The sequence below is a fragment of the Muntiacus reevesi genome, chromosome 16 (genome assembly GCF_963930625.1).
Source record: "Muntiacus reevesi chromosome 16, mMunRee1.1, whole genome shotgun sequence".
Classification (NCBI taxonomy): Eukaryota; Metazoa; Chordata; class Mammalia; order Artiodactyla; family Cervidae; genus Muntiacus; species Muntiacus reevesi.
The window spans coordinates 61,979,123-62,002,425 of NC_089264.1; the positions used below are offsets into that span (position 1 = coordinate 61,979,123).

At 41.2% G+C, this 23,303-nt stretch overlaps 1 protein-coding gene and 1 non-coding gene across 2 annotated transcripts in view; both read right to left on the reverse strand.

The window, feature by feature from the left end:
• CORIN (corin, serine peptidase) overlaps positions 1-23,303 on the reverse strand; it is a 204,609-nt gene that overhangs the window by 17,270 nt on the left and 164,036 nt on the right. The window contains exons 16-18 of the mRNA XM_065907247.1: positions 9,872-9,988; positions 7,251-7,300; positions 6,925-7,099 (exon numbers count right to left, since the gene is read on the reverse strand). Coding sequence (XP_065763319.1) covers positions 6,925-7,099; positions 7,251-7,300; positions 9,872-9,988 — 342 coding nt within the window. The remainder of the gene's footprint in view (positions 1-6,924; positions 7,100-7,250; positions 7,301-9,871; positions 9,989-23,303) is intronic.
• TRNAW-CCA (transfer RNA tryptophan (anticodon CCA)) lies at positions 20,063-20,135 on the reverse strand. Its single transcript has one exon. It is a non-coding gene; the product is annotated as a tRNA-Trp (tRNA).

Below are 23,303 nucleotides of genomic sequence, written 5' to 3' on the forward strand. Positions count from 1 at the left end.
CCAGGCCCCACTTGACAGTTCTGTGAAATTTAGTTCCACAGAATTTCATCAGGGCCTTTGATAGAATATCCATGTCCTTAATTATAAACATGTATTTCTTGTCTGTTGCAAGGTTCCTCCTTAACCTCACAGATCTGTCAGTGGATCTGACAGAAAGAGGAAACTTGGATACCACACGTGGAAATGACAAAAGTGGCACATGAATGAACTAGCATATAAAGGGTGTTGTTCCTTTAAAGAGCTGCTGGATTCATTTAGGTAATCATCTTCTGATGAATGCACTTGCTAGCACAATCTTCTGCTTAACAAGGAGTTATAAATCAGAACTGGAAAAGACATCTGGTCCTTCCAAAGCAATAACATTCCAATGTATTTCCTGACATACTACACAGACTTTTCCTATCATATGGTGTCGCTCTTACACATCAAAAGTTCTCAAGAGGAGGTTCTGATTTGACTTTTTACATTATATTTTCCCCAAAAGAGCAATCAAATAGCTAGACATACACACTTCCCTTTTAAAATCAATTCTCATGCTATATTCTAATTATCTGTTTAGATGTCTGTCTCCTCACTGGGTTACAATTTCAAGAAATTAAAAATGTATTCATTTCTTTAACCCCCACATGAAGATGAATATATGTTCTGGGGCTTTATCCTGTAGAAACAAGGGTACTAATGGGTGAGTAGCTTTGTATAAGAAGATATATTGCAGTGTTGTTAAAATGAGAGTGAACTGGAACCAACCTGAATGTCCATCAACTCAGGAATAATATTAATAGAAAAAGTTACTGTGACTCTCTGTGATGGAGCATCACTTAGCTTTGAAAAAGAATGAGCTTGAGCTGCATCAGTTGACTTGGAGGGGATGTCCATGATGAACTGCTACATGAGAAAATCAACTGACAAACAAAGTACAGAGTGTGATTTCAAATTGTAAAAATAAATGACACCCTGTGAAAAACAGGTGTTTATATCTGTGGAGGAACAATCGCTAGGGGTTACCTTGAGGATGATGAGAAAGTATAAGAGGAAGAGTGTGGAAGGAGATAAAAATAGTTTAGCAAAATGCAAAAATATGCCATAATGCTAAGGGAAAAGTCAGAAAGCATGTTTATAGTAATAATATATTAAAAACAAATTTACCTTTATCGATGTCTTATTGATTGGTATCAGGCATAATTCTTAAGGCATCACATAGACTATTTCAGTTGAAGCCTCCACCAACTCTGTGAGGTCAGGATTGTTATTTTCCTCGTTCCATAGATGAGGAAACTGTAGCCCAAAGAAGTTTATAAACTGACCCATGGTCACACAGTAAATAGCAAAGCTGAGGAAATCCCCAGTGGCTCAATGGTAAAGAATCTGCCTGCAATGCAGGAGACACAGGAGACAAGGGTTCAGTCCCTGGGTCAGGAAGATCCTCTGGAGAAGGGCATGGCAACCCAGTCCAGTGTTCTTGCCAGGAAAGTCCTATGGACGGAGCAGCCTCCCAGTCCTATGGACGAGAGTCCACCCGCATGTCACGGAGCGGGCATGACTGAGGGCTGACCACAGCTCTGAGCACAGAGGAAAAGCGATAGCAGACCAAGAGGCAAAAAGTGAAACTGCGTGTTTCCCCTACAAATCAGCCTGGTTAAATGACAATAACCAGTTTAATGAAGCGATACAACTGTGAGTTTTTTGTTTTAAATATTTGTTATTATTTATTATCGCCCTGCCGCGTTTGTCACTCACTCGTGTCCGACTCTTTGCAACTTCATGGACTGTAGCCCGCCAGGCTTCTCTGTCCATGGGGATTCTCCAGGCAAGAGTACTTTTAAATAAAGTAAAATCATTAAACATAAAAGGAAGAAATGGGCAGGATGGTGGTTTTTAAAACAAGTCCTCAGACACGTTGCCATCCCCCTCTGAAAGAAGAGCTCCATGTTTCTGTCCTTTGAATGTGAGTGGGGCTGTGACAGCCCTCATCAACCCCATAGCAGAAGGGGGCTGTGTGTCTTTGGTGGCTGGGTCAAAAAAGGTGGCACAGCTTCCTTCTGGCTTCCTGTTTTGGGATTCTTGCTCTGGGGAATGCTAGCCACCAAGCTGTGAGTCCTACTTGCAGAGAAACAAAGGCCCCTGCCCACAGGCACAACCCACTGACGGATTTCAGATGGTTCCAGCCACAGAGCCTTAGAACCTTCCAGCAGAGGCCCCTGACATTGCCAAGCAGAGATAAACCACAAGCTAGGTCCTGTCCAGATGTCTAACGTCCAGAATCCTCCATGGGCGTAAAAAATGGTTGGATTTCATGGCTGTTACTACTGTTGTTATTGCTAGGTTTGGGGTGGTTTTTTCTTTTTTTTGCTCAGAAATTATATAATAACAATTTTCTTGTCTAACTCAGTGAAACTAAGGCCACCCGAGATGGACGGGTCACGGTGGAGAGGTCTGACAGAATGTGGTCCACTGGAGAAGGGGATGGAAAACCACTTCAGTATTCTTGCTTTGAGAACCCCATGAACAGTATGAAAAGGCAAAAAGATAGGACATTGAAAGATGAACTCCCCAGGTCGGTAGGTGCCCGATATGCTACTGGAGATCAGTGGAGAAATAACTCCAAAAAGAATGAAGGGACGGAGCCAAAGCAAAAACAATACCCAGTTGTGGATGTGACTGGTGATAGAAGTGACCAATGCTGTAAAAGAGCAATACTGATAGGAACCTGGATTGTTATGTCCATGAATCAAGCCAAACAGGAGATGACAAGAGTGAACATCGACATTCTAGGAATCAGTGAACTAAGATGGACTGGAATGGTGAATTTAACTCAGATGACCATTAGATCTACTACTGTGGGCAGGCATCCCTTAGAAGAAATGGAGTAACCATCATGGTTAACAAAAGAGTCTGAAATGCAGTACTTGGATGCAATCTCAAAAATGACAGAATGATCTCTGTTCATTTCCGAGGCAAACCATTCAATATCACGGTAATCCAAGTCTATGCCCCAACCAGTAACGCTGAAGAAGCTGAAGTTGAATGATTCTATGAAGACCTACAAGACCTTTTAGAACTAACACCCCAAAAAGATGTCCTTTTCATTATAGGGGAATGAAAAGCAAAAGTAAGAAGTCAAGAAACACTTGGACTAACAGGTAAATTTGGCCTTGGAGTATGGAATGAAGCAGGGCAAAGGCTAATAGAGCTTTGCCAAGAGAATGCACTGGTCATAGCAAACACCGTCTTCCAACAACACAAGAGAAGACTCTACACATGGACATAACCAGATGGTCAACACTGAAATCAGACTGATTATACTCTTTGCAGCCAAAGATGGAGAATCTCTATAGAGTCAGCAAAAACAAGACCGGGAGCTGACTGTGACTCAGATCATGAACTCCTTATTGCCAAATTCAGACTTAAATTGAAGAAAGTAGGGAAAACCACTAGACCATTCAGGTATTACCTAAATCAAATCCCTTATGATTATACAGTGGAAGTGAGAAATAGATTTAAGGGACTAGATTTGATAGACAGAGTGCCTGATGAACTATGGACGGAGGTTCATGACATTGTATAGGAGACAGGGATCAAGACTATCCTCATGGAAAAGAAATGCAAAAAAGCAAAATGGCTGTCTGTGGAGTGATAGCTCCTCAAATAGCTGTGAAAAGGAGAGAAGTGATAAGCAAAGGAGAAAAGGAAAGATATTCCCATTTGAATGCATGGTTCCAAAGATTAGCAAGGAGAGGTAAGAAAGCCTTCCTCAACGATCAATGCAAAGAAATAGAGGAAAACAACAGAATGGGAAAGACTAGAGATCTCTTGAAGAAAATGAGAGACCAAGGGAACATTTAATGCAAAGGTGGGCTCAATAAAGGACAGAAATGGTATGGACCTAACAGAAGCAGAAGATGTTAAGAAGAGGTGGCAAGAATACACAGAAGAACTGTACAAAAAAGATCTTCATGACCCAGATAATCATGATGGTGTGATCACTCACTAGAGCTTGACATCCTGGAATGTAAAGTCAAGTGGGCCTTAGAAAGCATCAATACGAACAAAGCTAGTGGAGGTGATGGATTTCCAATTGAGGAATTTCAAATCCTAAAAGATGATGCTGTGAAAGTGCCACACTCAATATGTCAGCAAATTTGGAAAACTCAGCAGCAGTCACAGGACTGGAAAAGTCCAGTTTTCATTCCAATCCCAAAGAAAGGCAATGCCAAACAATGCTCAAACTACCGCACAATTGCACTCATCTCACACCCTAGTAAAGTAATGCTCAAAATTCTCCAAGCCAGGCTTCAGCAATACGTGAACTGTGGACTTCCAAATGATCAAGCTGGTTTTAGAAAAGGCAGAAGAACCAGAAATCAAATTGCCAATGTCTGCTAGATCATTGAAAAAGAGAGTTCCAGAAAAACATCTACTTCTGCTTTATTGACTATGCCAAAGCCTTTGTATGGATCACAATAAACTGTGGAAAATTCTGAAAGACATGGCAATACCAGACCACCTGACCTGCCTCTTGAGAAACCTGTATGCAGGTCAGGAAGCAACAGTTAGAACTGGACATGTAATAACAGACTGGTTCCAAATAGGAAAAGGAGTACGTCAAGGCTGTATATTGTCACCCTGCTTATTTAACTTATAGGCAGAGTACATCATGAGAAACGATGGGCTGGAGGAAGCACAAACTGGAATCAAGATTGCTGGGAGAAATATCAATCACCTCAGATATACAGATGACACCACCCTTATGGCAGAAAGTGAAGAACTAAAGAGCCTCTTGATGAAAGTGAAAGAGGAGAGTGAAAAAGTTGGCTTAAAGCTCAACATTCAGAAAACTAAGATCATGGCATCTGGTCCCATCACTTCATGGCAAATAGATGGGGAAACAGTGGCTGACTTTATTTTTCTGGGCTCCAAAATCACTGCAGATGGTGACTACAGCCATGAAATTAAAAGATGCTTACTCCTTGGAAGGAAAGTTATGACCAACCCAGACAGCATATTAAAAAGCAGAGACTAATAGCCAGGACATGGAAGCAACCTAGATGCCCATCAGCAGACGGATGGATAAGGAAGCTGTGGTGCATATACACCATGGAATATTACTCAGCCGTTAAAAAGAATTCATTTGAATCAGTTCTAATGAGATGGATGAAACTGGAGCCCATTATACATAGTGAAGCAAGCCAGAAAGATAAAGATCCATACAGTATACTAGCGCATATTTATGGAATTTAGAAAGATGGTAATGATAACCCTATATGCAAAACAGAAAAAGAGACACAGATGTTCAGAACAAACTTTTGGACTCTGTGGGAGAATGCAAGGGTGGGATGTTTTGAGAGAACAGCATCGAAACATGTATATCATCTAGGGTGAAACAGATCACCAGCCTAGGTTGGATGCATGAGCCAAGTGCTCGGGGCTGGTGCACTAGGAAGACCCAGAGGGATCGGGTAGAGAGGGAAGTGGGAGGGGGGATTGGGATGAGGAATACATGTAAATCCATGGCTGATTCATGTCAATATATGATGGAAACCACTACAATACTGTAGAGTGATTAGCCTCCAACTAATAAAAATAAATGGAAAAAAAAAAGAAACAACGAAGAAAAAAAAGATTAAAAAAAAAAAGCAGAGACATTACTTTGCCAACAAAGGTCTGTCTAGTCAAGGCTATGGTTTTTCCAGTAGTCACGTATGGATGTGAGAGCTGGACTATAAAGAAAGCTGAGCATCGAAGAATGATGCTTTTGAACTGTGGTGTTGGAGAAGACTATTGAGAGTCCCTTGCACTGCAAGGAGAACCAACCAGTCCATCCTAAAGGAAATCAGTCCTGGCTGTTCATTGGAAGGACTGATACTGAAGCTGAAACTCCAATACTTTGGCCACCTCATGCAAAGACTTGACTCATTGGAAAAGACCCTGATGCTGGGAAAGATTGAAGGCAGGAGGAGAAGGGGACAACAGAGGATGAGATGGCTGGATGGCTTCACTGACTCGATGGACATGAGTTTGAGTAAACTCTGGGAGTTGGTGATGGACAGGGAGGCCTGGCATGCTGCGATTCATGGGGTCGCAAAGAGTCAGACACGACTGAGCGAATGAACTGAACTGAACTGAATCTAAACCAACAAGGCCCTTCTTCAGGGATGTTTGTCAGTTTGCCATAGGTTTCGCCTTGGTCTTATTTTTCTGCTCCCTTTAGGTATATTTTGATGATTAATTTTACGTGCCAATCGGCTGGACCATGGTGCCCCAACATTTGGCAGATCACCCTCCATAATGTGGGTGGGCCTTACCAGATAAGTTGGAGACCTTCATATAACAAAGACTCATTCCTCCCAAGCAAGACAGAGTTGCCAGCCAGTACACTGCCTTTGGACTTTTCCTGCAGCTCTTACCTGAGCCTCCAGGATGTCTGCCATCCCTTCAGACTTTAGATTCACCAAACCTGCAGTAATGTTTGCCAATTCCCTGACAACTTTTTCTCTCATTGGTCTGTTTCTCTGGGCAATCCTGACTAAGACACACATTTTCCCTTTCACTCTTTCCTAAACTCCTCACCAATTCCTCTAGACCCCTAACGTCACTGTAGTATCCAAGTAAATCCCCACTGTTTAACTTCATGTGCATTTGATGTCTTTAAGAGGGCTAGATAGGAGACTAATGCTGGCTGAAGAGTCAATCTTCTTTACCTCCTCCTGCCCCTCCCCCTCCAGGATATAAATCATAATTAATATGCATCTATTGCCAATAAATGAGCCTGAGAGCACCAAGGGCAAAAAATCTAAGCAGATAAAGGCCAGGGAAGGAGATCAACTGTGACTTCTGCATTGAATCAGAGAATGACATATGCCATTAAGAATGCCCAAATGACAAAAGGCCAGATCCAGGCAAAGCAAAAGAAAAGGTGCAGCTCACCCCTCGAAGCAGTGGGCGACCGTCAGAACCCACTTCTTGGCGATGAGGACGCATCCGCAAATGTGTCCACTGGGTTCACTCTGCAGGGAGCACTGCCAGGGCCACCTCCCCGGGCGACTCGTCCGGCCCCCTAGAATCCTCTTGCTCATCCGGGCAGCAGGGCGGCGCCCGCAGTCTACCAGGGGGCAGGAGAGGACAGACGGGTGTGACTCACCGCCAAACCCAGCGGCATGCCTGCGTCCTTGCTGTCATGCACAAGAGATCATTTCCCCCCGAGTGAATCCAGTTCGGTTCATACAGCACTGTTACACCACGAATTCTCTCACCTTGTTTAGTACACAGAAGAGAGATCTTACTTCTGCTGTAGCAGGACTGCCTAGATTTGGAAACAAAAAAATGGCATAATATTAGCTTACGTTTTACTGTTTACTTCAAACACTTCACCAGTGGAAAGCAAGACAGGTTGTACTTAAGACAGGAACTCTCACTTTGGGTGGGGGGTGCAGGAAGGCTGTGCTTTTTTAGTGTATTTCACATCATGATGATATGATTTCACCCTTGTGGGAAGAGGAGCTACAGGCAGCCAGGTTTCTGACATCACCGTAGCTGTTTGCACCGCCCGGAATATAAACTCAATGATTTCCAAAGGAGGGAGAGGAAAACGGAAGGACCTAGTCTGCTTCTCAGGATGTGTGGTGAGGAGGGCGCGTGTCAGACTTTCATGCTTATGGAGAGGGCTGTGTGCCCAAAAGAAACAGAAATGGTTTGAGAGAAATAAGCATTACTTCAAAAGTTAGAGAACAGACAAAGGAACTGAATATTTAGACTAGATGAGAATTCTGTGGAGACTTTATTACCTTTTAGAAAACTGTAGTTGATTTACAATAGTGTGTTGGTTCCAAGGATACAGCACTGTGATTCAGCTATTTTCTCTGATTATACTCCGTTATAGCTCATGATAAGATGCTGAGCATAGTCCCTCCTGCTATACATACATCTTTGTTGCTTATCTGTTTTATGTACAAAGTTTGTACCTGTTAATCCCATACTCCTAATTTGTCTCTCCCTGCTTCCCTTTTGCCTTTAGTAAACATATATTTGTTTTCCATGTTGCTGAGAACTTGCAGTGTTAAACTGTGTATCTATGATTAGCTGACAGGAAGAAGAGGGATTAAATTCATGCCATGTTACTCTAGGTGGCAGGATCAAAATCAACAGGCGGAACTTATAGAAACAGTGCATTCAGGAAAGCAAAGCTTTTTAAAAATCAGAGTTAAGTTTTGAAGGAAAACACATGGCTATGTTTAAGCATCTATCAATGTGGCTGCACAAGAGAATTCAGTTTAGGGTGTGTTAAGTTTATATCACAAGGTTCTCTTCTAAGCATTTATTCTACAATGCAAATTTAAAGGAGAAAAAAAACACTTTGAGACTATCAAATATACTAGGATTTGCTTAGAATCCTTGATCTGTCAGAAAAAAAAAAAAACTCTAAGTATTAATTTCCACATTCTTTTTTGAAGACCTGCTGTATTTTCTTTTGTTGCTAAATTTGCATAGGGATGTGTGTATACAATAAATTATATAATACAGAAAAAGCACATACACGTTTTACCTTCCCATAACCTGAAGTCCTATCTCCTCCTCACTCCCTGTCTCATTATCCTTAGTTTCTTTGTAGTACTTCCAAATATGTGAAATTCATTCTGTTTGTTACTGCTTACTCTCTCTTTTCACCTCTAAAGTGTATGTTTCCTGAGACCAGGGTTCTTGTTCCCCTCATCACTTCTACATCCCCTCAGAGCTCAGCAATAAGCCTGGCATAGAAAAGATAGCAATACTTAGCTGTTATCTATTAGATCTTAAAATTATAGCTTTTAAGAATAGGAAAAGATCAAAGATTATCTGTCTTAACTCTCATTTTAAAAGGAAATTGAGGTTGTGTGGGATCACACATCTAGGTAGTAAGGCAGGACTAAAATTAGATCCACTGACTCCCAATTTCAAGAGACTTTATCTATCTCTCCATCTATCTATCTACCTACCAACCTGGAAGGGTTTTCCTGGAAGTTCCAGTTTGGGAAAACAAACCACTCTGTTGGAAGATTCAGGTCATTGTTTTGGAGGAAGTGCTTCAGTTGACAGCTTTTCAGAAATTTGGTCACAGTTCTGTCTATAGGGAAAATGTCAAGACATCTAAAGAAAAATGACCCACCTTTTAATTTTTTCTTTGAAATTCTTAAGAGGTGGTTTCTCTAGCACTAATTAAAAGCTTTGGAGTCATAAAAACTTGTTTTGAGTTCAGAGAATAGCACTTCTGTGGTGCTATGAATCTGAGCAAGTTTTATGTAAATATTCTATAGCTATGCCCCTATAATGTCATAATCACTAAATGTGTTAATTCCCTCAATGGATCTTTCTCCTGAACCCCTGCCCATAGATGAGGGACGCAACACTTTTTAACATTCCACAATTTTTTTTAGGGGAAATTTTTCAGAAGTGAACTTTTGAGGTTACTTGATTAGAATTTCTTTGTGTGTCTGTTTTTCTCTCAGACTCTCCGAGTTTTATCAGCTGTCATTACTTCAATTTGCTCTGTTAACTAGTTCCATGTAGCATCTGTAGGAAGTGTAGACATTAGAACTTATTTCAAACAGGATGTGAAGAACACTCCAAGATTAGAACCCAAGTTCCTCCTCCTACACTATGATGGTTTCTGTAATTGTAATTAAAAAATGCAATTAGCCAAAAGAAAAAGATGTATGTCTACAAAGAAGGAAGAAAGCCAAATGATGTTGAAATACAAATGTCCTTAGGTAGCCCATGGATGTTCCTCTTTGAAGTGACACATTTAGAATATCTTAGATTTGAAACAGAAGCAGAGCCCTTATGATAGACCTTTGCTCAATAATCCACTCTACACAGCTCTAGTGATGGGCCGTCTTACCCTTTTACCAGCAGTTCATGCAAAGTTGTTGCATTAAGGCTCTCCCAGTTGGAGTGTAATGTAAGCCACTGTTGGTCTTGCTCCTGTTCCTCTATCAATTTGGTCACAGATGGTTCCCTAATAGAAAGACAAGTACCAGATAAATACTCTAGTACAATGATCTTTGACCAAGCAATATTATTGAGCTCTTACTTTCAGTGGTAAAGAATCTGCCTGCCAATGCAGAAGACGTGGGCTCAATCTCTGGGTCAGGAAGATCCCCTGTAGAAGAAAATGGCAACCCACTCCAGTATCCTTGCCTGGAGAACCCCATGGACGGAGGAGCCTGGGGGGCTACGTCCATGAGGTCATAAAGGAGTCAGATATGACTTAGCGACTAAACAACAACAATAACAACTCTTACAAAAAAGAAGCATTAAATTAATAGTGAATATTTCAAGAGGGGGATTAGTATTCAAAAAAGTTTGCTATGGAATGTGATGAGTAAGAGAAGTTACTAAAAGTATCCTGAAGCAATAAAGATGCACAATGTTACAGCTATTTTAGTAACTCTCTGCTGGAATATACTTGTACATCTGAGGTGTTGGAATTCTAACATATGCCATGTAAAAGCCAACACCTGAAAAGCAAGAGCAAGCTGAGGCAGGAATCAAAAGTAAATAAAATGTATCTGCCTGGAGTATTTTTTCATCTTCTTTTCTTATCTAGTGTCATCTTACAATAAAGCAATATCTTACAATAAGTAATAAGTAGAGAAGATAAATGGCCATGTAGTGTCTGTTTAGAGAGTATAAAATTGTAAGTGGAATTTTTTCAACATACTGGAAAATCTTTATATTCTAAAAATTAGGAAGGACTCTAGAAAGCAGAGATAGGGACGAGCATCATTTTGCTCTTTACCTATATTCTCACTCAGCTTCCACCAGTACTCTGCTGTGAATGCCTCTTTCAGGTATAACATAAATACGGTTGCCCTATACTCAAGCTTTAAAATTTTAAGTTTCAAAACTGTCTGGGTTTTTATGTAAAATATCCTATACTTCAAGAAATAGTTGGTTCACTTAGGTAATCCATATTTGAAGAAAATCTTTCGGATCTTTTTCACCAAATGCTATCACAAGTTGATGAGGTGGTGGAATTCATTTTAGACAGGAGAAAGGTGGGTTCCTTCTGAATCTGGAAGAAAGTAGGAGAGAAGGAAGTAGGTACTTGAATTTGGAGATGGGGAGAGAATTCAAGAGAATTCATGAGAGAATACAAATCAGATAATCAGATCAGTTCAGTTCAGTCCCCCAGTTGTATCCAACTCTTGTGACCCCCATGGACTGCAGCATGCCAGGCTCTCTGTCCATCACCAACCCCCGGAGTTTACTCAAACTCACGTCCATTGAGTCAGTGATGCCATCCAACCATCTTATCCTCTGTCGTCCCCTTCTTCTCCTCTGTCGTCCCCTTCTTCTCCCACCTTCAACCTTTCCCAGCATCAGGGTCTTTTCAAATGAGTCAGTTCTTTGCATCAATTGGCCCAAGTATTGGAGTTTCAGCTTCAGCATCAGTCCTTCCAATGAATATTCAGGACTAATTTCCTTTAGGATTGACTGGTTGGATCTCCTTGCAGTCCAAGGGACTCTCAAGTCTTCTCCAACACCACAGTTCAAAAGCATCAATACTTTGGTGCTCAGCTTTCTTTATAGTCCAACTCTCACATCCATACATGACCACTGGAAAAACCATAGCTTTGAATAGACGGACTTTCGTTGGCAAAGTAATGTCTCTGCTTTTTAATATGCTGTCTAGGTTGGTCATAACTTTTCTTCCAAGGAGCATGGGTCTTTTAATTTCATGGCTGCAATCACCATCTGCAGTGATCTTGGAGCCCCCAAAATTAAAGTCTGTCACTGTTTCCCCATCTATTTGCCATGAGGTAATGGGACCAGATGACATGATCTTAGTTTTCTGAATGTTGAGTTTTAAGTCAACTTTTTCACTCTTCTCTTCACTTTCATCAAGAGGCTCTTTAGTTCTTCACTTTCTGCAATAAAAATGGTGTCATCTGCATATCTGAGGTTATTGATATTCTTCCTGGTAATCTTGATTCCAGCTTCTGCTTCATCCAGTCCAGCATTTCTCATGATGTACTCTGCATATAAGTTAAATAAGCAGGGTGACAATATACAGCCTTGATGTACTCCTTTCCCGATTTGGAACCAGTGTGTTGTTTCATGTCCAGTTCTAACTGTTGCTTCTTGACCTGCAAACAGATTTCTCATGAGGCAGATCAGGTGGTCTGGTATTCCCATCTCTTTCAGAATTTTCCACAGTTTATTGTGATCCATACAGTCAAAGGCTTTGGCATAGTCAATAAAGCAGAAGTAGATGTTTTTCTGGAACTCTCTTGCTTTTTCAATGACCCAGTGGATGTTGGCAATTTGATCTCTGGTTCTTCTGCCTTTTCTAAAACTAGCTTGATCATTTGGAAGTTCATGGTTCACGTATTGCTGAAGCCTAGCTTGGAGAATTTTGAGCATTACTTTACAAGCATGTGAGATGAGTGCAATTGTGCGGTAGTTTGAGTATTGTTTGGCATTGCCTTTCTTTGGGACTGGAATGAAAACTGACCTTTTCCAGTCCTGTGGCTGCTGTTGAGTTTTCCAAATTTGCTGACATATTGAGTGCAGCACTTTCACAACATCGTCTTTTAGGATTTGAAATAACTCAACTGGAATTCCATCACCTCCACTAACTTTGTTCATAGTGATGCGTCCTAAGGCCCATTTGACTTCACATTCCAGGATGTCTGGCTCTAGGTGAGTGACCGTACCATCATGATTATCTGGATCATAAAGATCTTTTTTGCATAGTTCTTCTGTGTATTCTTGCCACCTCTTCTTAATATCTTTTGCTTCTGTTAGGTCCATACCATTTCTGTCCTTTATCGAGCCTACCTTTGCATTAAATTTTCCCTTGGTATCTCTAATTTTCTTGAAAAGATCTCTAGTATTTCCCATTCTATTGTTTTCCTCTATTTCTTTGCACTGACCACTGAAGAAGGCTCTTTTATTTCTCCTTGCTAATCTTTGGAACTCTGCATTCAAATGGGAATATCTTTCCTTTTCTCCCTTGCTTTTCATTTCTCTTCTTTTCACAGCTATTTGTAAGGCCTCCTCAGGCAGCCATTTTGCCTTTTTGCATTTCTTTTTCTTGGGGATTGTCTTGATCACTGCCTCCTGTACAAAGTTACGAACTTCCATCAGATCTAATCCCTTGAATCTATTTGTCACTTCTACTGTATAATCGTAAGGGAATTTATTTAGGTCATAGCTGAATGGTTTTCTGGTTTTCCCTACTTTCTTCAATTTAAGTCTGAATTTGGCAATAAGGAGTTCATGATCTGAGTCACAGTCAGCTCCCGGTCTTGTTTTTGCTGACTCTATAGAGATTCTCCATCTTTGGTTGCAAAAATAGAATCAATCTGATTTCAGTATTGACCATCTGGTGATGTCCATGTGTAGAGTCTTCTCTTGTGTTGTTGGAAGAGGGTGTTTGCTATGATTAGTGCATTTCTTGGCAAAACTCTATTAGCTTTTGCCCTGCTTCATTCCCTACTCCAAGATCAAATATGCCTGTTACTCCAGGTATTTCTTGATTTCCTACTTTTGCATTCCATTCCCCTATAATGAAAAGGACATCTTTTTTGGGTGTTAGTCCTAGAAGGTCTTGTAGGTCTTCCAAGAACCATTCAACTTCAGCTGCTTCAGAATTACTTGTCGGGGTATAGACTTGGATTACTATGATATTGAACAGTTTGCCTTGGACTTGAACAGAGATCATTCTGTCACTTTTGAGATTGTATCCAAGTACTGCATTTTGGACTTTTTTGTTGACTATGATGGCTACTCCATTTCTTCTATGGGATTCTTGCCTACAGTAGTAGATATAATGGTCATCTGAGTTAAATTCACCCATTCCAGTCTATTTTAGTTCACTGATTCCTAAAATGTTGATGTTCATTCTTGCTATCTCCTGTTTCACCACTTCCAATTTGCCTTGATCCACGGACCTAACATTCCAGGTTCCTATGCAGTATTGCTCTTTACAGCATCAGACTTTACTTCCATCACCAGTCACATCCCCAACTGGGTATTGTTTTTGCTTTGGCTCCATCTCTTCATTCTTTCTGGAGTTATTTCTCCACTGATCTGCAGTAGCATACTGGGCACCTACCAACCTGAGGAGTTCATCTTTCAGTGTCCTATCTTTTTGCCTTTTCATACTGTTCATGTTTGGGTGTCTCCTGAGGAGGTACATGTCAGCAGTGAACTGCCGCAGGTGCAGGGGCTCTGGGTGCAGTAGACATGGGTATAGCATAAGCCCTCTTGGAGGAGGTCGGCATTAACCCCACCAAAGAGCTGCCAGAACTTACACAGGGCTGGGGAAACACTCTTGGAGGCACAAACAGAATCTTGTGCACCAGGACCCAGGAGAAAGGAGCAGTGATCCCACAAGAGACTGACCCAGACTTGCCCCTGAGTGTCCAGGAGTCCCTCGCAGAGGCGTGGGTCGGCAGTGGCCAGCTGCAGGGTTGGGGGCATTGAGTATAGCAGTGCCTGCATGGGACCTTTGGAAGGAGGTGACATTATCTTCATTACCTCCACCTTAGTTTGGCTTCAGGTCAAATAACAGGGAGGGGACACAGCCCCACCCTTCAACAGAAAATTGGATTAAGGATTTACTGAGCATGGCCCGCCCATCAGAACAAGACCCAGTTTCCCCCTCAGTCAGTCTTTCTCATCAGGAAGCTTCTATAAGCCTCTGATCCTTCTCCATCAGAGGGCAGACAGACTGAAAACCACAATCACAGAAAAGTAATCAATCTGATCACATGGACCACAGCCTTGTCTAACTCAGTGAAACTATGAGCCATGCTGTGTGGGGCACCCAAGACAGATGGGACCACCAAAACGTGGTCCGCTGGAAAAGGAAATGGCAAACCACTTCAGTATTCTTGCCTTGAGAGCCCCATGAACAGTATGATAATCAGATAGGCTCTACTTTTCATTTCAAGAAGGAGGGGAGATCCTCAGATGAAAGGTGTGGGGAGGGGCAGTGGCAGGGCCGCAATGGCGAGGAAAGTGGCGTGTATATGCAGTTGCTCCTGGTGGAGGTATGTGGAGAAACATATCAAAGATAAAAGCTTGGTGAGCAGCAGTGAGGATTCAAATGAACCTGGAAACCTTGAAGGGGTAGTAGGACTAAGTCTGAGCTTAGCGACTTGCTTTTTTGATAATGGAATGCCTTTTTTTTTTTTTTTTTTTTTTGCAGAACAGGGAGAGAGCGCAGGAAGGGATGGAAAGTTAGATTCAGTGGCACTGAAAGAAAAGTCACCATTTCACCTGGCTCCCATTATTTAAAAACGATTGCAATCACAAAATAGAAAAAAAATTAAAAAAAAAAAAAACCTCACCAAATGCAGTTATTTTTTAATAAAACCCTCTAACGACCTGAGGATAGAAAAAGAGCCAAGAAATTAAAAACAAAACAGAGTTCTTCATAACAGATGAACTCTAATCATTTGATTTTTCAAAAATGGCATATCCCCTCCCATACTTTAAGAAGCATTGCACAAGCTTTAATTGATTTAGAATCTTGAATGAACTGTTATATAATTGAATATGCCACAAAACTGACTGAAAAATGGGAAGCTTTTTCCTTCACCAGAATGAGGATGTGGCTTTCCAGTAATCCCAGAAGTGCTGTATGTGGAGGCACAGAGGGATGGGAAGTAGAGAAATCAGAGGTCATGCATACCATTCAAGTTTCCAAGGTTTCTCTTAATACCTGCATCCTGAGAATTTCTGTCTGCAAAGGAACACTCCTAAATCCTTGCATTTTATTGGCAAAAAGCCAAAGGACGATCGGCTTCAGATCTGTTATTTAATGAAAACAGTCCTTAGGCAGATATTCTCAGGGCAGCAGGGACTACATGAGGACGATTCAGCATAAGCACAGGATCTCCACGGAGGCTGGTTGGGAAAATCACGGCCAAGGAACCAAGGTCCCTTCAATCGCCTTGAGGGATGTTTTTGCATTTTATTCAATTAGCCTCCAAGAAAGGCAATTTAGCCTGAACCTCTCAGTCATGTCAAGTGGAAAACCTAAGAAATTCATGAAGAAGAAAGGAGTATCATTATGAAAATTAGTTTCCCATGAAACCCTTAAACACTAGCACACTTCTCAGCACTAGAAATGTCGTCTTATCGCCCATTAAAAAAAATCGGTGAAACCATATGGCTCAACTTCTGCCATCATACAGAATCTGAGCATCTGTGTGGTTTCAACATTTTTTCTTTAAATAATTTTTAAAATCATAAAAGTAACACTTATACATGGAAAAAATCCAAACATTATACAATGAAAAAATATTCTTCCCATCCAAGATGTATAAAATCACCACTGTAAATAGCATTTGAGTATCTTTGCCAAGCACTGTCTGTAACACTTGCATCCCTTTGTTTTTAGTCTTTATACATTTCTGGGAGATAGTGACAGACAGGGAAGCCTGGTGCGCTGCAGTTCATGGGGGCGCAAAGGGTCGGACATGACTCAGTGAGTGAGCAGCAGTATTGTTCTGTATGGTGGTGATGTTTTCATGTAAGGACCTATCTTGGGAGTCTTTGCATGGTAGTAGCTAGATAATATTAATAATGATGACATTAATAACTGTTACTTATTTTCTATAGGCAACACACTATAAGATTAACTTGTTTTATATTATTTAATCCTCTCAACAACTTTGTGAAGTATGTATACGTACATGTGGAAGTCCCTCAGTAGTGTCTGACTATTTGCAATCCCTGGCGAGCCTGTAGCCTGCCAGGCTCCTCTTTCCATGGGATTCTCCAGGCAAGAATGCCGGAGCGGGTTGCCACTTCCTCTTCCAGGGGATCTTCCTGACCCAGGGATCGAACCCAGGTCTCCCACATTACAGGTGGATTATTTACCGTCTGAGCCACCAGGGAAGTATGCTTTATTGTTATTCACCATTTTGGAGATGAAAAAATTGAGGCAAAGAGAGAATACAAAGCCTTCCCCAGGCCACACAGCTCTGGTGTTGGTCCCTGTGGTCTGAGGTCAGAGCGCCTCTTGTAACACGCGAGCACCGTGCGCCCTGCTCTTGTTCAGAGCACACGCAGCGTCCTTTCCATAGCTGCAGAGCGTTCCACCACATGCACGTCCGTTTATTCCGCCAGTCCTCTACTGAGACCGTTTCCAATGTGGAGTTATAATGAAAAAGCAGCAGTTAGCAGCTTAACGACTCACCTTTGCCCACATGCACAAGTGTGACTTGCGAACAAATTCCTAGAAATAAAACTATTGAATCAAAATGTAAATTTTTGATGAATGGTATGAATTTTCCCTTCAGAGAGTAATGGCAGTTTACATACTTATCAAGACTAGGTGTGCCTATACATCTTAATTTTTATAACTACGCATATAATGTAAGCCATGCTACGAAAATATATCTGGAACTTAATTACTCAAATTTTTTTACCCGTTGGTAATTAGCTTGACATATAATTTTCATTTTATATCAAGAGACAAAGAAATCCTCTTGGGTAGAGACCAAAAGAGCAAAAAAAACACCTTTCTAGTGATGAAACATCAGAGTCACTATATCTGAAGGTGTCTATGCAGGGAATGAAGTCCCATGCTTCTAGAGCAACCATGAAATCATATGCAGAGAAGAAAATTCAAGCCACAATCTATTCCAATGCACTCTTTTGACTGTGTGAGAACACTAAGACCCAGGCACAGACCTATCCCAAACACTCGTGGCGCCCAAAGCAGCAGTATAGATAGAGGCCAAGATATTATATCATTCTCAAAAATTCTCCATGTGAGGCTTCAACAGTACGTGAACCAAGAAATTCCAGATGTTCAAGCTGGATTTAGAAAACGCAGAGTAATCACAGATCAAGTTGCCAACATCCGTTGGATGATAGAAAAAGCAAGACAGTTCCAGAAAAACTTTTACTTCTGCTCTATTGACTATGCCAAAGCCTCTGACTGTGTGGATCACAATACACTGTGGAAAATTCTGAAAGAGATGGGAATACCAGACTACCTGACCTGCCTCCTGAGAAATCTGTATGCGGGTCAAAAAGCAATAGTTAGGACTGGACATGGAACAAAGAACTGGTTCCAAATTGGAAAAGGAGTATGTCAAGGCTGTATGTTGTCACCCTGTTTCTTTAACTTACATATAGAGTACATCATGTGAAATGCTGGGCTGGATGAAGCACAAGCTGGAATCAAGATTGCTGGGAGAAATATCAGTAACCTCAGATATGCAGATGACACCACCCTTACGGCAGAAAGTGAAGAGGAACTAAAGAGCCTCTTGATGAAAGTGAAAGAGGAGAGTGAAAAAGTTGGCTTACAACTCAACATTCAGAAAACTAAGATCATGGCATCTGGTCCCATCACTTCATGGCAAATAGATGGGGAAACAGTGGAAACAGTGGCTGGCTTTATTTTTCTGGGCTCCAAAATCACTGCAGATGGTGACTGCACCCATGAATTTAAAAGACACTTGCTCCTTGGAAGAAAAGCTATGGCCAATCTAGATAACATATTAAAAAGCAGAGATGTTACTTTGCCAACAAAGGTCCATCTAGCCAAAGCTATGGTTTTTTCAGTTGTCATGAATGGATGTGAGAGTTGAACCATAAAGAAAGCTGAGTGCCAAAGAATTGATGCTTTTGAACTGTGGTGTTAGAGAAGACTCTTTAGAGTCCCTTGGACTCAAAGAAATCAAACCAGTCAATCCTAAAGCAAATCAGTCCTGCATATTCATTGGAAGGACTGATGCTGAAGCTGCAGCTCTGCTACTTTGGCCATCTGATATGAAGAACTGACCCATTGGAAAAGACCCTGATGCTGGGAAAGGTTGAAGGCAGGAGGAGAAGGGGATGACAGAGGATGAGATGGTTGGATGGTATCATCAACTTGATGAACATCAATATGAGCAATCTCCGGGAGTTGGTGATGGATAGGGAAGCCTGGCGTGTTGCACACCATGGGGTTGCAAAGAGTCAGACATGACTGAGTGACTGAACTGAAATGATGCTATATCATATTAGATAATATATTAGATATTATAAACTGAGTTAACAAGCTGTTAAAGAAAATTATTCTATCTTCCCATTTTGATCAAGATAACTTTTAAGTCAAATATAGAAAGAATGCTTGGACTCCTTAAATCAGTGGTTTTCAAACCTTAGCATTCATTAGAATTACTGAAGGACCAGTGACAACAAAGGTTGTTAGCCCCATACCTAGATTTCCAGGTTTGATAAGTCTGAGATGAGGCTCCTAAATTGCCCTGTCTAACATGGCCCCAGGTGATACAGATGCTGTGGACTGGGACCGCACTTTGAATACAGTGCCCCAGACTCCAGGTGGGGACACCTCTTGATGAACAGACTCTTTGCCCCATGAGTGAGGCACAGCTGAGGAGGAAGACCACAGTGGTCCCTCCAAGTCAGGCTCTCTCACCCTTGGCACTAGTGACATTTGATGCCAGATAATTATTTGCTATATGGGGCTACTCTGGGCACTGTAGGGTGTTCAGCATCACCCTGGCTTCTACCCACAAGATGCCAATTTCTCCACACCACTCCTGGACTGCCAATCAAAAGGTCTACTGACAATTCCAAATGTCCCCTTGGGACAAAGTCACCACTGGTTGAGAAACACTGCTTTAAGCCCTGGGGTCCAGCACAAGGCCCCTCTGCTCTGGATCTAAAGGTAGTGCTGCACACAAATGCAAGAGATTTTCACTCCAATTTGCTTCTTGAAATGTGTGGCCATAAGACACATATAAAAAATCCACAACATAATCCCACCCCACCTCTACTGAAATGAGAAGATAGAACATACCTAGGATTCCAAATCATCCTGCTATTCTGAAAGGCATTCTGTAGGGCTTAGGTGAATAATCAGATCTCTAGATAATGTGGCCTATTTTTATCACATTCTCAGGCTGAGTGAGTGAGTGAGTGAGTGAAGTCACTCAGTTGTGTCCGAGTCTTTGCAATCCCGTGGACTGTAACCTACCAGGCTCCCCCGTCCCTGGGATTCTCCAGGCAAGAATACTGGAGTGGGTTGCCATTTCCTTCTCTAGGGGATCTTCCCGACCCAGGGATCGAACCTGGGTCTCCCGCATTGGAGGCAGATGCTTTAACCTCTGAGCCACCAGGAAGCATCAGATTACTTGGTATTTAGTAATGAGGCATCTCATCCTTGTGTTACAATTATGTTAGGACTGATTACCTAAAAAACAAAACTCAGCACAAACCCCTTAAAGCCGAGGACTTCTGCGCTTCTGATGGCAGCGCAGTAGCGCGGGACTTCCCTGATGCTACAATCTCAGGGGAAGGACGAGGACTGCTCCATAGTACCTGCTGCTTGGGAAAATCACGCGTCTTCAACCTGGGGGACTGATGGTTAGTCCTGAAATACAAATATCTTGTGTGGTGGATACATTATTTGCAATTCCAAATATCCTCTTCAGAACTTGGAAAATTTCTATTAAATATTTGATATCTGATTTTAAAAATCTTTTCTTATACCCTGTCATGTTATTATCTCTGTTTGGTTCCTATAGATTAAACATGTTAATAGTAAAAGATAGTAAAATTATTTTGCCAAGTAGAAGGATGGTTTAGAAATACTGATGGAAAGGCATCATGAGTTTCAAACACACACCGGTGAACATGACTACAGAATCATTTGTCTGGTTAGACAGATGAGCTTATGCTTTATACAACAAAGACTCCCATCAACAGAAATGTTTCATAGAAAAACTAAAGTTTGAATTATTTTCCCAGTAAATTAAGCATTTAAAAATATTTTTATTGTATATAATCTTCACTGAAAATATATATTTTCATTCATTTGTCTACCTCAGAGGTAGACTATAACAATTGTGTTAGGCCATGATTTACAGGTAGAAGTGACAAAAACCATCTATAAACAAAAAGAAGAAGTAACAGATTATAAAGTTAAATTATAACATGTTCATATTTCATAAAATAAATCAATGGAACTAAATAATTCATTTCTAATATAAAATTATAAAACTGTACCTATTAAATATGCACTATCATTTTAATATAAATTAAAAAATAAAACTAACAAATAAAGCACTATTTAAAGTAAACACCAGTAAAAGTATAAAAATAAACCAGTCATAAAATTTTAAAGTAACTTGATCATCTATAAGAATTCAAGCTTATAAAACAAACAATAATTGGTGTCAGGCTATAAGTATATTTTTGAGCATAAGTACATACCTCTTTCAGAATCTATAGTAGACCAAGCATTTCCTTCTAGCTATTTTATCTAAAAAAAATCCCATTTCTTTTTAGATACATTGGAGGAAAACTTTGGGGACAGTTATATTTTTTCTTTTTTAAGAGACAGAGACTCAATATTTTCTTGACAGCAACTTATTTGTTTAGAAAGTGTTTCCTGTTTGTCTTTGCCTTCTTTTAGTTCATCAGTGTAGAGATTACCAGTTTCAATTATAATACGCCATTTTTTTATCCCACTGATTCAGAAAGTCTGAGAGCCAAGGTAGAATCTATTTTTCTAATAGGACTCTTGCTGTGTCAGCTGCTCTTTTCTCCCTTGTCTTCGGATCATAAGCATATTGTAAGTGTGTGTGTGCTATTCAGCTGCTGAGTTGCGTCTGACCCTTTTTCAGCCCAGGGACTGTAGCCCACCAGGCTCCCTTGTCCATGGGCTCATCCTGGTAAGACTCCTGGAGTGGGTTGCCGTTTCCTCCTGCAGGGGGTCTTCCGGACCCAGGACCAAAACGGTGTCTCCCGCACTGCAGGTGGGTTCTTTACCACTGAGTCACCTGGGAAGCCCACAGAAAGTGTACCTTTATTCAATTCAGAATGTTAAGGCAGACCATGATACTGGGTATGCTACAATATAAAATAACTCAAATTTCAGGGCTTTAAAAAAATGCAGTTAGCAAAAAATGAGCATTTTAGAACCCGAAATAGTGACAGAATGGCTGAATATCAAAATGTGGAAATGTAGACAGCCACGAAAGGATGGCCTTGAGGATAGCTGGTGCCCGGGGACCAAGTACCTTCAGGACTCTCCATCTCTCATCTCCACTTCCATCAGTGAAAAGGAGGCAGAAGAGATGGGAGGGTGGTTTTAGTGACCTCCAAGTGACTTTTCCACAAGCCAGGGGACAGGCTGTCTGCAGCTCTAAACTCAAATCTATTCATCTTTGTGATCAAAAAGGAGTCTTTTTGCCAACGTCTACTTAAATCTCAAAGAAAGACTTTATCACAAAGCCAATCACTGTTGCCCAAGAGTGAGGTCCTTTGATTCGCCCAGCTTGGGTGAGGTATCACCTACCCTTCCACCAATCACTGAAGCCAAGAAAGGTGGATCACGTATAAAGATGGCAGCCCCCTTTTGGATCCCAAGGTTCAAATGGGAACTGAAGCAAGTCCCCAAAATGAAGGGATGCAGGTCCCAAAGGAAGGGAGGAATGCAGAGAAGCAGCACAGGAAAAGTCTGCTACAAGTGACTTCACTTGAAATTTTTAGTTCAAAAGATTATTATGCCTCAGAGTCAAGATCTACATGTTAGTCTGTTAGCTTTTGGAAGATGAAGGAAGGGTACACAATTGGGTAGAAATTAGACTTGTGTTCATGAATGACATAATGGGTTAATACTCACAGTATTCAGTAAACTCACTTTACTCAGTGCTGAAGGAATATCAGCCTAGCAGAATTTAAACAAATGACATAGTCAGATGGACAAGGTTAAAACTGATAATTAATAAGGCTAATAAGCTAGAATGGAAATGGAGGCAGCACAGTGGTGTTATCTCAGGTAGAGTTCCCGTCTCAAGGAGCTATTTTACATACTTTAGTAAGAGGAACAAATTACAAATATGTGAAAAAAATAGTTTCTGATACTGGTGGATGCTTTGAAGAAGACAGAGGAAGCAAACAGAGAGTGCCTTGGTGACTGAGAGCTGCTCCAGTGAGGGCTGTCAAGACTTTGCAAGCACTTGACGTTCAAGCTGAGACATCATCGATGAGATGGAGGTGATCCCGTCAAGGTCTAGAGATCAGCTTTCTGAACAAAGTAGCAGTGAAGCTGAGGCATCTGGGGTGGGAATAAGTTTATAGCACTGGAATATCAGTAATACGGTTCAGTTTAGTTCAGTTCAGTCACTCAGTGGTGTCTGGCTCCCTGCAACCCCATGAACCGCAGCATGCCAGGCCTCCCTGTCCATCTCCAACTCCTGGAGTTTACCCAAACCCATGTCCATCGAGTTAGTGATACTATCCATCCTGTCATCTCATCCTCTGTCGTCCCCTCCTCCTCCTTC